The sequence below is a fragment of the Colletotrichum higginsianum genome, chromosome 4 (assembly GCF_001672515.1).
Source record: "Colletotrichum higginsianum IMI 349063 chromosome 4, whole genome shotgun sequence".
NCBI classification, from domain to species: domain Eukaryota; kingdom Fungi; phylum Ascomycota; class Sordariomycetes; order Glomerellales; family Glomerellaceae; genus Colletotrichum; species Colletotrichum higginsianum.
The window spans coordinates 3,421,281-3,435,116 of NC_030957.1; the positions used below are offsets into that span (position 1 = coordinate 3,421,281).

General features: G+C 53.3%; 6 protein-coding genes across 6 annotated transcripts; 2 read left to right on the forward strand and 4 right to left on the reverse strand.

Moving 5' to 3' along the window:
* Window positions 1–1,890: 1,890 nt before the first annotated feature.
* On the forward strand, window positions 1,891–3,622 carry CH63R_06346 (F-box domain-containing protein; the record flags this gene model as incomplete). Its single annotated transcript, XM_018301321.1, has 2 exons — window positions 1,891–2,158; window positions 2,229–3,622. The coding sequence occupies 2 exons, from the start codon at window positions 1,891–1,893 to the stop codon at window positions 3,620–3,622; spliced, it is 1,662 nt and encodes a 553-aa protein (XP_018159171.1).
* Window positions 3,623–3,944: 322 nt separating this feature from the next.
* CH63R_06347 (F-box domain containing protein) lies at window positions 3,945–5,196 on the reverse strand (the record flags this gene model as incomplete). Its single annotated transcript, XM_018301322.1, has 2 exons — window positions 3,945–4,194; window positions 4,430–5,196. 2 exons carry the CDS (start codon window positions 5,194–5,196, stop codon window positions 3,945–3,947), a joined length of 1,017 nt encoding a protein of 338 aa, XP_018159172.1.
* A 1,429-nt stretch (window positions 5,197–6,625) lies between these two features.
* CH63R_06348 (Fungal cellulose binding domain-containing protein) lies at window positions 6,626–7,494 on the reverse strand (the record flags this gene model as incomplete). The annotated part of the gene is made up of 5 exons (XM_018301323.1): window positions 6,626–6,652; window positions 6,696–6,913; window positions 6,973–7,143; window positions 7,200–7,385; window positions 7,446–7,494. The coding sequence occupies 5 exons, from the start codon at window positions 7,492–7,494 to the stop codon at window positions 6,626–6,628; spliced, it is 651 nt and encodes a 216-aa protein (XP_018159173.1).
* Window positions 7,495–8,671: 1,177 nt separating this feature from the next.
* CH63R_06349 (Transcription factor aceii) lies at window positions 8,672–9,361 on the reverse strand (the record flags this gene model as incomplete). Its single annotated transcript, XM_018301324.1, has 1 exon — window positions 8,672–9,361. One exon carries the CDS (start codon window positions 9,359–9,361, stop codon window positions 8,672–8,674), a length of 690 nt encoding a protein of 229 aa, XP_018159174.1.
* A 2,087-nt stretch (window positions 9,362–11,448) lies between these two features.
* On the forward strand, window positions 11,449–12,628 carry CH63R_06350 (uncharacterized protein; the record flags this gene model as incomplete). The annotated part of the gene is made up of 2 exons (XM_018301325.1): window positions 11,449–11,701; window positions 11,808–12,628. 2 exons carry the CDS (start codon window positions 11,449–11,451, stop codon window positions 12,626–12,628), a joined length of 1,074 nt encoding a protein of 357 aa, XP_018159175.1.
* Window positions 12,629–13,474: 846 nt separating this feature from the next.
* CH63R_06351 (uncharacterized protein) lies at window positions 13,475–13,710 on the reverse strand (the record flags this gene model as incomplete). Its single annotated transcript, XM_018301326.1, has 2 exons — window positions 13,475–13,607; window positions 13,661–13,710. The coding sequence occupies 2 exons, from the start codon at window positions 13,708–13,710 to the stop codon at window positions 13,475–13,477; spliced, it is 183 nt and encodes a 60-aa protein (XP_018159176.1).
* Between the last annotated feature and the right edge of the window lie 126 nt (window positions 13,711–13,836).

Below are 13,836 nucleotides of genomic sequence, written 5' to 3' on the forward strand. Positions count from 1 at the left end.
TCAGGGGAACAACAGATGTGAGGTTTCGACGACCTTGCTCTAGTACCTAGGCAGGACGTAGTCTCATTCCTTGGATACTTGTTTGCTTGGGGCGACACGAGGGGCCAAGATGGATCGGATGGAGGTGCTCGCTCGTTGTTCAATGTTGCAGTAAGAGGGGATTAGTGGAAGAGGAAGGAGGAGAGAGACTAACTAGGGGAAATAAAGTGCCTACCTAATCGGGTAGGCGAACTCGCTAAGCTGTATTGTGGGATATGATGGCTATGTCGGTATCGCCTTGCACGACAGCTCTATTATGCACGGCTGGATAGCTAGGTATTCACATGCCCAACACCCAATCCGCCTACATCCATCCTCCATGGGCGGAATTACACCAACACCAAAACAGAACCCAACCACACACGACCGAGGGAAGCATCTCGCCAGCCCGCCGCAAAGGTTCTCCTCCAACGTGTCTTGGCTGGGACTTTTTGAGGCCGTATGGGTTCCAATAAGGTTAGGCTGGGGCCTTTTGAGCTGTGGTGTGAAGTGAGAGAACAGGCACAATGTTCTTGGCCATTGCGATGGATTGGCTGGCAGCGGCTGAATGAGAGAGAGGTACGCCCAAGCGCTGAGCGAGACCTGGACTGGGGTCTGGGGTATGCGTTGCGTCTGCTTGTCCATCTGCTCTTATCGCCTATCTTTGCCCAGAGCACACCAGCATGCGATGGCGTTATTGCGACAACTTGGCGGCAGCGCGTCAAAGTCCAAGTCTATCCGATAAGCGACCCCAACTACCTGCCTAAAGGTAGCCCATTTCCTTTCAATGCATAATGAGCAAACTCCCCCGCAGTCTGCAGTCCGGCTCCGGTTCTCGGTACCTGACCCTGGTTCGCGACTCGGCTCCATCCAAGTACAGGGAATACCTACTGTCTGCGTCAAGACTCACGACGCGACCGCTTCTCTGTGTGTCTGTCTGCATGGGGGGTTGGTGAGAGATGCTGCACGCCTTGCCGTGGGCCTGCACCGTCGGCATGGAAAGCACAGCAGGCTAATATCTGCATCTATTCTATTCTTGGGCATCCGCCGTGACCTAACCGACGACGGCATGCTGTTGCCCGGCTTGATTCAGGTTTCGGTCCTAATTCCGCCAACTTACACCACCGACTCAAGGTCCCTGAGCAGCCCTGCCGCAACGTCTCATTTGCCGACACCACCACCACCACCACCTACACCTACACCCAGACGCTGCACAAGACGAGAATCTAGATGCGTCCCGAGGCATGCGATTGTCTCTGGTTGGTGGTTCATAGTCTAGCCCGTGGACCATCGCCGTCACCATCGTTGCCAGCCCCTCACCCTCCCTCCCCTGGACGGACGCCTCGGCTGCCGCTGCTGTTGCCAGTCAGTGTCATCGCTGCTTTCTCTCATACTGGCCTAGCTTCTGTGCTGTTACCGGGGCTTGCAGGGAGGTAGGAGTTTCTGGCACGTCCGCGACCGCAACCGACTGTCACTGTCATTGTGCAGGAACCATACAGGCCGGGGACGTGGGGACCGGCATCTACACTAGAGTCATGACCCCAACATCACTGACACGCCACAGACAACTTTTCCCCTGCACATCGCATTGGCCTTCTTGGCCAACCTCAACCTCGGCGACTCGCTCCATCTCGACTTAAGACGCCAATCTCACACAAGTCAGTCGCAACCACTCGTCTGACCAACAACCGACACCTTGTACTCAACCCGGACCAGCATACGTCCTCCATTACACGTTTCAACCATACACCACTCCTTCCTCTCCATACCCGAACAGCCCTTCCATCGAGCCTCAACAACCCATTCATTGCCCCTCTCAGCATCACAAACCCGCCATCTTCTACTCCTGCACGATCCCGTCTCACAAAGGGCATGGGCACGCCGGGCAAGATGGATCCAGCTCCCCCATCTCCGCCCACCTCGGTCGCCGGGTCCAATGCGCCGACTAGCGAAACGGGATCCACGACTGGTAGCAATTATGGTGGCATCGACCCCGAGATCGAGGAGAACCTCTACATACTACCCTATGTCTCCGAAGAGGGTCTGCGCAGCGACGCCACCGATCGCCGCAAGATCATTGGATCCTCCCATGACGATTATTATCCCCTTCCTGCCGATTTTAGTATCGCTTCATCGACCGGTATGTCACTCACCAACGCCTAGCCTCGTCATTTGGAACCTCTCTGACCCCGTCTTGGACCTGCTAGAAGCACCCTCTCTGCCCGCGGACAATGGTTGTCGCCTACTCTCGCTGCCCTCCGAGCTAATCGACGCCGTCCTCTCCTACCTGCCTCCATGCGACCTGGCCATTGTCTCCGAGACGTGCCGAAGCCTTCATGCACATGCCACGTCTGACGTACATTGGTACCAGAGGGTGCAAGCAAACATTCCTGGCACGAAACTCGAAACTCCCTACCCATGTCGTACCTACCGCGAACTATACGCTGCACACGACCCGAGATGGTTCCTACCAAAGTACAAGATCTGGTTCTGCGACCGCGACCTCATGGGCAAAATGATCGTCGTGCGGTATGACCAGCGAAGAGGTTGCATCGAAGGATACCAATTGCTGGCTGTCAGCAGCCGCACCACATACCAACACTGGCCTGCCGACAACAGTGTGATAATCCATGCTTTTGAGCCCCGAGTCAAGTTGCATCTGGACAAGCCGGTGCTCCAGTTCCACGCGCGCGTTCCAGAGGAAGACGATGATTCGACCGGGATACTCGGCAATCGCTTCCTTCCCGAAATACCCATGGCTATCGATGACCGTTCCGACGCCATGTTTAGCAACTTTTTAATGGCCCGTCCACTAGACCCTGCGACTGCCACCTCCAAAATGGAGGCGCCGTTTCCATATGGTAACGTCTGGCCTCCACCGGCCATACCTGCCCGTCACCGCGTCGCCGGCGTCGCTTCGGGCTTGGACGGCGATGACCTTGCCCCCGGCGACCTGCCGACCCGGCGAGTCGAGGCCTCGGACCAAGCATTTCGCATTCGACAGTGGATGGAAATGGCTGGGGGACCAACCCCGGGACTGTTCCTCGGGGCGGGACCCATTGGTCTGATCCAGGCGATCCAGGCGAACATGGGTATGGTGGGAGGAGGACGAGGTGTTCCTGGCGTGCATATCGGCGAAGAAGTGGTCACCTACTCAACTCTCGATCCTATCGTGTACACGCCGACCCCCCTCAAGCCATGGCGCGGCATCTGGGTTGGCGATTACAGTGGACATGGCTGCGAGTTCCTTCTGATAAATCAGCCAGATGATGAAGAAGTGTCCGACAACGAGCTTGGCTTGGTACGTGGCGTTGACGAGTCCGAAGACGAGTGGGCCAGACGACGTACCGATGCGAGAGTACATCGAGGCCGCCTTGAGGCGATCAAACTTACTGGCGACCCAAATGTTCCAAGAGGAGAGTACACATTTGTGGCAGACGATTTGGGTGAAGCCGGCTTCGTCGGACTTGCTCGGGAGCCACCGTTCCAGGGCACACGCGTCGTGAAGAGCAAAGGGCACGTCGCTGGGACCGGTTTTCTTGATGGTATGTGCCCCCCTAACTCGCGAAGAGTCCCTTCCGCCATGCTAATCTGCGGCATTTAGATAAGTATATTGAGTCACAGCTTATGCTCATCTCTCATGACCGACTTGCCCAGTACTGGGTTGGATTCGGACATATCAGTTTCTTCGAGCGAGTGAACATCGAACAGTTCATGTCACCTTAGGTTCACTCCCCCAACAAGTGATCTGGGAACCCTGTGTTGTTAGGAATGCTGAGTGAATTTGTGGACTGAAAAGCCCTGTCTAATAAGGCTGGATGGAATCTTAATTTCTTCAAGCTTTACAAACCCGGGCTTGACTTGCAAAGTGCACGACGCCTTTGTTTCCCGGTCATCACCCCCTAAAGGAGACAACCTCCACTGCTTCAGTCCACATCATCGGCATTCGTCTCCGTCTCGCGGGAGGCCGGCCCCATCTTCTTCCTAGCCTCCTCGAGGGCCTTCTCTTCGTCGTGGGACTCGTGCTCGTCCTTGCTGGGCGGCAGCGGATGGCCTGATTTGGAGCTGTCTGCGCCGGCCTTGAGGGTGCCGTCCTCGTTGACGTCGTCCTTGAGGTAGAGGGTAAACAAAACGACAAGGTAGACGTCACCGGTGCTTTTGTTCCGGAGAACGTATCTAAGTTGGTGTGAGCGCTTAGGCCCTTCTTCCCTGCTACGAGTAAGAATGACGGAAGGAAAAACATTTGAGCGGGACTCTTTCTTGGTGTAGACGTGTCGCTGTACGTTTGGTCTCACCGTGAAATAGCAAAAGGCCTCGGACGTGGACCAGAAAGCGTTTGTAGAGAATGGAGACAGTCAAGTCGCAGAAAAGTAGTACAAGCACTCAAATGGACAGAGGAGCAGAAACTCACCGAAGACCTTGTCCATCCCAGTACTTCATGATGGCCAGCTGAAATCCCGGTAGGCGAAGCGCCAAGTTGGCAAAGTCGAGATAGGGGTTGAAGAAGTCCATGCCGTACGTCCTGCCGTACTCAAACAGCCAATTTTCCTTGCTGTCCTTACGCAGGGCCCACTTCATCCGCTCCTTGGCCGTGGCCGGCGCGCCAATCTTCTCCCGCGCCTCAAGGCCGGCCTCGTCGCCGCCCTCCTCAAACCACAGGCCACCCTTCTCTGCGTCTTGGTTGCCAGCTCCCACGTGGATGGTGTTGAAGGAGCTCAGCGCGGGGCCGTAAAGATGAGGAACGTCCGCGTAGGCATCGCCGTCCAGGCCCGGGTCGATCCACCACTTGACGATATTGAGCGCCGTGTTGAACCCCGGGGGAAGACGGTCACGGATGGGGTGATCAAAGTCGTTGCCGAATTGCAGATCCTCGGCTGATATGCCCTCTCCCGCCGAGGAGGAAGGAGAGACGCTATCTGCGGGCTTCTTCGGAGTGAAGCGGAATGAGATACTGTACTGGTCGTTGTTGGTGGCGTGCGGTTCCGTGGAGAAGTAAGGGGATGTGGTGGGCGAGTTGCGCGGCAGGCCGGCGTAGTTCTGTATGCGGACATTGAGCTCGATGTCGGCTAGGGCGCTGTTAATCTTCGTGGGCTGTGCCTGGTTGACAGGGACCTCGACTTGGGAGTCGACGTCGTAGCTGGGGCCAGCGGTCACCCGAAGGATGTACTTTTCGGCCATTGTGCTTGAGGTTGGCTTCTGTCTTTTGATGAGCGTTGGCTGACCTGGCCTGGAAAGTCGGTTCTTAGTTCTGGGGAATATCTGGCTATCCGAGAAAGATAGGTAGAGAGGCTTATTGAGTGAGGTTTCTGGACGACTATGCAAATTGAGCGTATCTTCTACAAGGCAGAAAATGCGAGTGGGCACGGCAATGACGTTGACATGAGAGACTAAGACATGCACCTTGCTTTAGTGCACTCTTCGACCCCAGCTAACCGCTTTGAATCGGGCAAGCATGTGAGATGCTTGCAAAATGTTGTTTTTGGTTCGCAGTTGGTGTCTTACCTACCGAGGGTCTGGAACAAAGGGCAGACCGAGGAAGGAGGAAAAGTCTGTAAATCAAGATATGCAAATACGAAAGAAAGAGCAACTCACTAAAGAGTACAGACCGTACCCATAATTCGATAGTCGGGGCGTGTATCATCCTTAGTTTTCATGCCACAAGCGTCTGAGCTCTGCCACTTCCCAACGACATGCAATGCCATTCACCAAACGCGCCTGAATTGGTCTCTCCGGAGATTCAAGCCTTCTTGATCGCAAGTGCATGGATGATACCTCTATCGAATCTAGTCACGTCAGTCCGGCAGGGAACCCAAGTTCCCACCTTGGATGGTGCTTTTCCTGCCGAAGGAGTTTATAACGATGATGATCCCCGGTTTATTGTAAGAAGCCTATGAAGGGAACCCGGATCCTGGATCCCTGAGGCGATTGGCTACACTCCGAACCAGTATGGACACCAATAGTCAGACCCTTGGAACCAGAATTCATCACTACATAACTCTCCTATGTTAAGGCTCATGTCCGACTTCAATGACAGGGAGATTTTACATCCCCTTGACGGCGACCTTGGCAGCATCGTTGGTTCTCTCGTGATCCATGGATGTTCTTGGTGCCATCAAGCCGGATGAGAATTATCTTGACCAGTCGCGTCGGCTGCATCGGCTCGCATTCTCAAACGTGGAAGCGCATTTGCCGGATCCTGAAAAGCCAATTCCTCACGGTCATCATGAGCAAGACAAAGCCAAGTCCCCTTCTTACCTTAATTGGCTACCCGTGAGTTCCCCGCATCGGCCATATCAAATAAAGCACCAGCATGCTGGTCTTGGGACGTGTGCGCATGTGATTCTTCCATAGGGGGTTACATCATGGTAGCTGTGACGGGTATCGGCCGAAAGAGGAAGGATGGGGTCTCTAGGCTAGGTAATGGTTCTCGGGCTTACAAGTTTGATGATCACCACGCAGTTGAAGATGTGAAACCCCGAATTCTTAGTGCATGTTACTATGAAGGAGGCGGCAGGGTGATTGACAGACCAAGTGACCCAAATGGTCTTCCTCGCCAGCTTCAAACCAGCAGGCAAAATTGCCCAGAATCTCACAACACTCCTCAACACTACTCAGCAAGCCAGAGGTGCACCACCTGGGGCTTTGTAGTTAGTAGGAACTGGGTAGTAAATATTTACCACCAAGCCAGGATCGTTCGCGCTGTATGCCCCAGGGAACGACATGAGGTTGGGTTTATACATGCCCGTCCCCCCGCTGACGCGAAGCTGAGCGCAGGAGATGTACAGCTGGGCACCACCAGGACTGCTGGCGCCATGCAGGGCAACGTTCTCGACGCGAAGAAAGTACTCGCCATCCGCGAGACATTTGGGGATATGGACGTTGATGGTCGTCTTGCCTGTGAACGTGACAGTTAGAGGAAGTTTCACAATGGCTTGCGGAGCAAAGGGGATGAACCGTTCGTTGGCCAGGCCAAACCACCAGGACCGACCGTCGGCCCATCGTTGTAAATCTTGAACCAATTCCTGCCAGAGCCGTCCCAGTTCGTGATGCTGGTTCCAGCCGGTGCTTTGGCCATGTAGAAGTTGACTGGGCCGGGGTGAGAGATGGAGGCTCTGACGTTGTAAGCTGGGATTTCCGTAGTCAGTACTAGTCGGCTTGACGGGGGCTTGATATATGAGAACCAAGAGTAGACCCAGCCGTAACATCCAGAACCTTAGCTCCTTGGCTGCCAGGCGCTAGCTGGTAGCACGTCATCTGTGAACTGGTGACATCGGTGACAGGTCCGCTGGACTGGAAGTTTGCCGTCTTTCGGATGACTTCCCAGTCTTGCGTGGTCTTCCCGTTGTAAGTGACAGACGGGAAGGCGTCTAGTCACAGGTCAAACCAGTCTACAATCTCAACACAAGGGCTTCGGAGCTTGAACGTACAATGAGCCGAGGCGTAAAGAGCCAGGGAGACTACAATGATAAACTTCATCTCTAGAGCCGGATTCTTGTTTTGTGGATGGCAAAAACGTTACCAATATGTTCGTGTCCGTTCGGGGTGCCGATGATGATGGATTATCAATTGAGTCGATGGTCTTCAACCTAGCAAATAGAGGCAATCCAGCGGGGTCTTATACAAACGCACAAGAACATGGCTTTGTCAACACAGGTGATAAACTCAAACGTCCAAGTGTAGGATGCAGTCTGAGGCCAATGACTTTGATGAGACGTTATACGGAGTTGGCCCGCCGACGTCTGAACAGCCGACGAATAAAGTTGCCCGCCTGTTGAAGAGTGACCTTTGTACCAAAATTTTGGGTCGCATAGTCATATGACTGTTGCATGGCGCAGATTTGATCAAAGGTCATGAGTCTACTTTGAGTGATATCGTCGAAATAATGTCGCATCGAAGACTTCAGGCTAGGACAAGCAGCTAGCTACTGTCCACGATCTCAACCACGCCAACAACTACCGACATTGGCTAAAGGTCATCAGATGGATGCAGCCATTTCATTCAGGCGGTTGATGAGTATGCAACTATCGGACCAGCCCGAAGATCGAGCTTTTGACTCAGGGAAGTAGTAAAGTTTTGCGTCGAAGTCGGAGTGTCGACTTATCGCGGTTCATTCCAGCTACCTATATCCTTGGCTTAAAGAAATTGTAGCTTAAGATACAGTAACAGGAGGTGTCTGGATAGTGACGTGTCGCGATCCATGAAATTAGGAGCATTGTATAAGTGTACCTCTCGAAACCCATCCATCATCATCTTTATGCGTCGTTCCTAACTTAGCTGTGGCGAGCTCCAGTTATTAAATCGTAGTCCAATCTTTTACATGTTCCAGATGTTGTGTCGAGGACACCCGAGGACACCGATCGGTGCTGGAACGACCGCGGTCGAGCCATATCAACACGCGGAATATGCACGACATACAAGGCAATTCAACTTCCCGCCCCAATATTTCGTGGTCTCCGTTTCTTTCTCTCCAACGACGTTGGTGTAGAGTTCCGCTTGAGTGGCTTTGTAAGTCGTGTCCTCGATTGCCGAAACTCATAACAAGCTTGGGCATGCTCCATCCGCAGCCAAGTTGTGCAGCTGGCGGGCGAACCCAGTAGGGCCTCTCAAAGTAGAACAAAATTGTATCGAGACGTCAAGTTCCAGTCCTTGGTCTTCACTCGAGGATTCCGGCCTTGGTGAGAGGTCCACGCAGCTTCTTTAGGCTCTCCACAATCGAATGCGCTCTCTCCGAAAGCAGGTCGCATTCTAGCAAGATTATACGGCCCTCCTTTCCGAGGCCTTGGTCGAATTTCTTTAGCGCAGTGGTGAGCTTGAGTACACAGCCAGCCAGAGAAGACTGAAGATCTATCAATATAGCTGTGACGATAGAGGGCGAAAAACGCGGCGAGGGGGTGAAAGAACCCATCCTGAGCTCAGGGATCTCAAACTGATGGGGGTCGTCTCCTTGCTGTTTTGCAGCGGCGAGAGACTTGAAGCAGACTTGAGTGTGGCAGAGCACAAGTTCCATCATGTCTGCACATTGATAGTGGCAGGATAGCAGGAGCTTGAGCAAAGGATAGTCGACTTTGGTCGCCAGATGCGCCGCGGTTTTAAAGGGGTCTTCACCGAGGTCAAGATGCGACTCGTAAGTGTGTATGCAGTCTGCCTGGCAGCACTCATCATTCGGAAGATGCTCCAGTGCTAGTCTGACCGTCTCGGGGTACGTGTCGACGAGGTTCTGGGTCTGGTTAAGCATGACCTCGAGCGAGTTCTTGAGGCTGTAGTGCTTGGAAACTTCGAGGCAACGCTCTTTCATATTGGCGCCAGACACGTGGAACTTCGCAACTGGCGGAAGGCCGCTCATGGCTTTGTTTAGTGTAACAGCGATGTTGTACAAGCCATGGAAGCATTGAGCTCGGGGTTCAAGGGGGATGTTGGTCTCAGTCGCCTCATCAAAGGGAGGAGCCCCGGGATTTTGAATATCAGAGGGGCCTGCGAGCTGATCAAAAGAGAAGATTCCCCAGTCGAAGTTTTCGTGGGGAAGATGCGGAGTGTTGGATGTTGCGGAAAGGTCCTGGTAAAGCGGAAATGTCCCTACAGGGCTATACACACAAGCGGCCCCGGCCTTGGAGCAACGCGTACAGACGACACTGCCAGACTGCTTCGGACATCGCAATTTGTAAGCGTGACAGCGGTCACAGCTCTGGCGATTCTGCCGACGCCGAGGAGGTGGCATGTTGGCGCAGCGATTCCTGTCGCCTCTTCTGTCAGACGCAAGGGGTTATTTTGACGATGTGAACAGAATGGTTGCTCTCGCAGCCCAAGCCTGACTATTGGTACCATAGGTAGGTAGCCTTCCTCTGAGGAGTTAGATGGCGAAAGAAAAGGCTGAAAGACTGCAGAGGATTTACCACAAGGCAACGAAGGGGAAGGAGTCACTATGCGAAGGGATGCAGCTCGCGAAGGGGGGATGTGTACCTGTCGTCGAACAACCAATCAGGCCGGGACCACATGGTCCACAACTCGGGGCAGGCTCGCCGGATGGGCCGAGGGACCGACTCCACTTGTAGCGCTAGCATCCGCACCTAAGCATCCGTAGCGCCCGCAAGCTCATCAGAACGCTAAATTTCATTTCAGCCTTTTTTCGATGGACATACATTAACTCCTTCCCCAACCAGACCAGACCAAACCAAGTCCAGTCAATCTAGGTTGCCCTGCCTTGGCTGTCGATGAGGCGCTCCTGAATCCTGCGAAGCTTCTGACCATTGACCAAGCTTGAGCACAGGCGGCTTGGTTGCGTTTGTTCTCATCAAAAGCATACTTGTCATCCGAACCCCTCGCCATTTACGCAAGCGACATATTCGAACCTTTTCGAACCCCCTGTTTGTCGTCAATCAGTCAAAACCATGTAGACAAGGGTGGTCCAACCGTCTACAGAAGATCAGCAGCCTGGGACAATGTTTTGAAGAAATCGACAGGCACTGCACATGGAGTTCAGTGCCACTTGTGTAGGAGACTCGCCTCGACCTCCGGAGCCCAGGCATCTGGAGGGCACAGCAATCGCCAAGGAAAGCGCCATTATGCTTTCTTATTCTTTCTATCTGTTTGTTTCCATGGGCCAGCCGGCCTCTTCCGAAGATGAGCAGGAATCCTATCGTTCCATTCAACCTCACTCATATCCACCACATTCATTCAGGTTACGATAATCTTAGCATCATTGACCCGACAGGCGATGACTGTACCCCGTTCTGACAAGAACCTTTTGGGTATCCTCACACATGACTCTAACCAACAGGAATGACAGGCATATATTGGCCTAGGCTGCCCATGCTAAATCCAAGCCTGCTGTCGTGTCAGCTCGGCTACCTGCCCCTCAAGTTCCCGTGCGCCCGTTTGGACGGGTCGCATGTCGAGTCGTGAGATTGGCGTCCACCAACCAACGCCACCTTCGCTCCAACCTTGCCCGCCCATCGCTCCTGTCTGGCTGTTCTGATCTACTAGTGTAGTCTGTCTCCTTGAGTCCTCCCCCAAGGTAGCTTCTCAATCCAGGCCCGACGGTCGCACAAAACACGAGGAAAGTGAAAGAAAAGGAACAGAGTCGCACGCACGTTTGGCTCCCACACAACTGGAATCCACCCCTCAATCTACATCTTATTCAAAGCTTGTCCTGAGTCGCGTTTGGCAACTACCGATAGGTATTTTGTTTGCTCTTTGGTCACTCAAAAGTCTCCCTCAGCTCGCCCTGGTCTTGTTCGGCTGTCAGCTAGCTAGGTAGCTCATGCCTGTCCACTTCCGTACATTACTTTGCCATCCCCTTGCTCCATTGGTTAGCATTCCTCAATCTTTCCCTCCATTTTCTTTCCTCTCCTTCCCGGTCCACGTCACTTGAATACGGTTGTTGTTACGCACAACCACTCAACATTTCTTCATGATGCTGTCAAGTTGACCGTCATGGAGCCAACAACAGTCGTCGGGGCAGTATCGGCTCTCACCGAGCTCTTCGCCGACGGAGCAGAGCACTACGCGCGTTGGAAGAGGAACCGCGCCGTTGGCAACCACTATTGTCGAACAGCAGGGTCTGGTGGCCAGAGGGATATCATCAACTGTGCCTTGAGCGCATCTTTGGGTGCGTCCGGCCACCAAATCAAGCAGACGTACGATGTTGGATTCGCCATACTCGGAGCAGAGTTCTCCATGGGCGATGGTAAGTTACTATCTCAATGTTTCCTCCGTGTGTGGTCTGCTCCTCAGCGGTCATCCGTTGATAATCTCGGCCATTGAATCCTTGTACTGATAGGGACGAATTATAGCACCATGTCGGGATGTGCTCTGCAACCAGTTGTTCAACCTCAACAGCCGAGTGTCACTACTGCGCCGGGCTTCCACCCAGTCCAATTTGACTGGTCATTTGAATCTCTCAGACATTATACATATATCCGAGTCCGTTAGGGTTGCTTCCGTGAGGGCCCTGGCAGAATTGTATCTTCGCGTCGCAGGCGGTCGCCCTAGTTTGCCCAAATGTCTCCCCGTCCCCAAGCTTCAGCCGTGCCAAAACGGTTCAATTTCACGATACCCGGCCAGCCCGACAGACGGCGACAACGTTGACGGCGATAACGATGACGACGACAAGATGACAACAGCCATGACCATCACCACGGACCAGGCACCATTTCAATCGGAACCTCCTTCGCCTCCTCCGACTCCGCCAACACCCAAACCCACCGGCAGTGACGCCGCTTCCCTCTTCGCGGCTTCCGAGGCTGGCGCCAGCAGCACCGGCACCTTTCTCCTCCGCCCAAAGGTCAGCGTATTCAGCATGTTCTGCCCTGAGGCCATGACCTTCCAAGTCAACCTTTCCAAGAGCATCCCGGAGACACCCAAGAGGTGCAAGTGTGGCTACCGATGGAAGGCGCTGCTACCCGACAACAAGGACTTTGTCCTCCTTAAAGAAGGGTTTCGAATGTCCAGCCGCTTTCTGGCCAAGTCGCACTCCGACAGGAACAAGTTTGCCTGCTGTTTATGTGTGCCGTCAGGGAAGTCAGACAAGTACGAATCGGCCGAAGCACTGCAAGCACACATCAACCTTTCACATACCAAATGGCAGATGCTTCATGATCGGGACATATCCTAAGCTATCCTCATAGAGATCTCAAGGCTAAAGCTGGATCATGCATGGCATATCGACATGGGCGTGTTACGGCCCCCCCTCCCCTTTTGGTGTATGGCTTTTTTTTCTTCCTGTCGCAACAAAACATTCATTACTGTATATTCAATCGGCGCAAAAGGAGGCACATGTGGTCTAACCACGGATGGAATACTACGGTGGTCGCGGTCTGTACATACGAGATACCCTGCAGGACAAGATATGCTATTTCTTAGAACCCAGCGGACCGTATTATTCCAGATCGTTTTCAATAAGTACTCGTCATCGATTTCCCCTGGCTTTACCTTTTCCAATCGATGTTACGTCTCCTCCCACGTTATCTACTAGATAGACCCTCTCGGAGCTGGACCTCACGGGGAACACTGATATCCCCATGAAGCCGCTAGACGTGCGGGTGTTGAAGTTACCATCCAGGGATGGTCAAGGCCTTAAGAGTCTCATGCTCCTCTATCTTATCACTGGAACCCAATTGAGAAATTGGGTTTGTATTGACTATTTCGGTTTCAAGTGGTAATGTCACAGTTTGAGAAGCCGATGTGAGAGAGCGAGAGAGAGAGATGGAGTACATCGTCGCCGGGCCCAATATTGGCGACACAAAACTTCAGAACCGCAAAGGCATACCTAGCAGCATCTCCAAGCCATTGAATGTTAAAATTGGTGCTACTGAGATCCTTTAGAACAACGTCGTATCTTTCTCGTGTCTCAATGTTCTCATCAGCCATAGTCAGAAATGCCCAAGGCGTACGACCTCGTGTGTGGCAGGGTGTAGATGTATTAGGCATTAATTACTGCCCGCAGTTAACGGCGTCGTGTTTACAACACCTCGCGAGGTGAGTGGCCTATCCGTTCATTTGCATAACGTTTCATGACTGACGACAGCAGCATAAAAAACGATGACGGCGTCGTTGATACCAGATTTGAACGAGGGAGGCCTGGGCTATCAAATCTTCTAGGTGTCAGTCAAGCTGGTCACCGCTGGCTAGTTTCAGGGCCACCAACGCGGAAACCCAGACCCCCATGGCGGGCTCTCGCTGCTCATAGCTGCCCATGCCACATACACCTACGCACGATACAGGTGTATCGATTATTGATGATGGTGGTCTGAGAAATACCGGAGCATTCGAAGACGTCGCAATGCTCAACAAGCTCAATTGTCTTGTGACCACAGCAGTGGT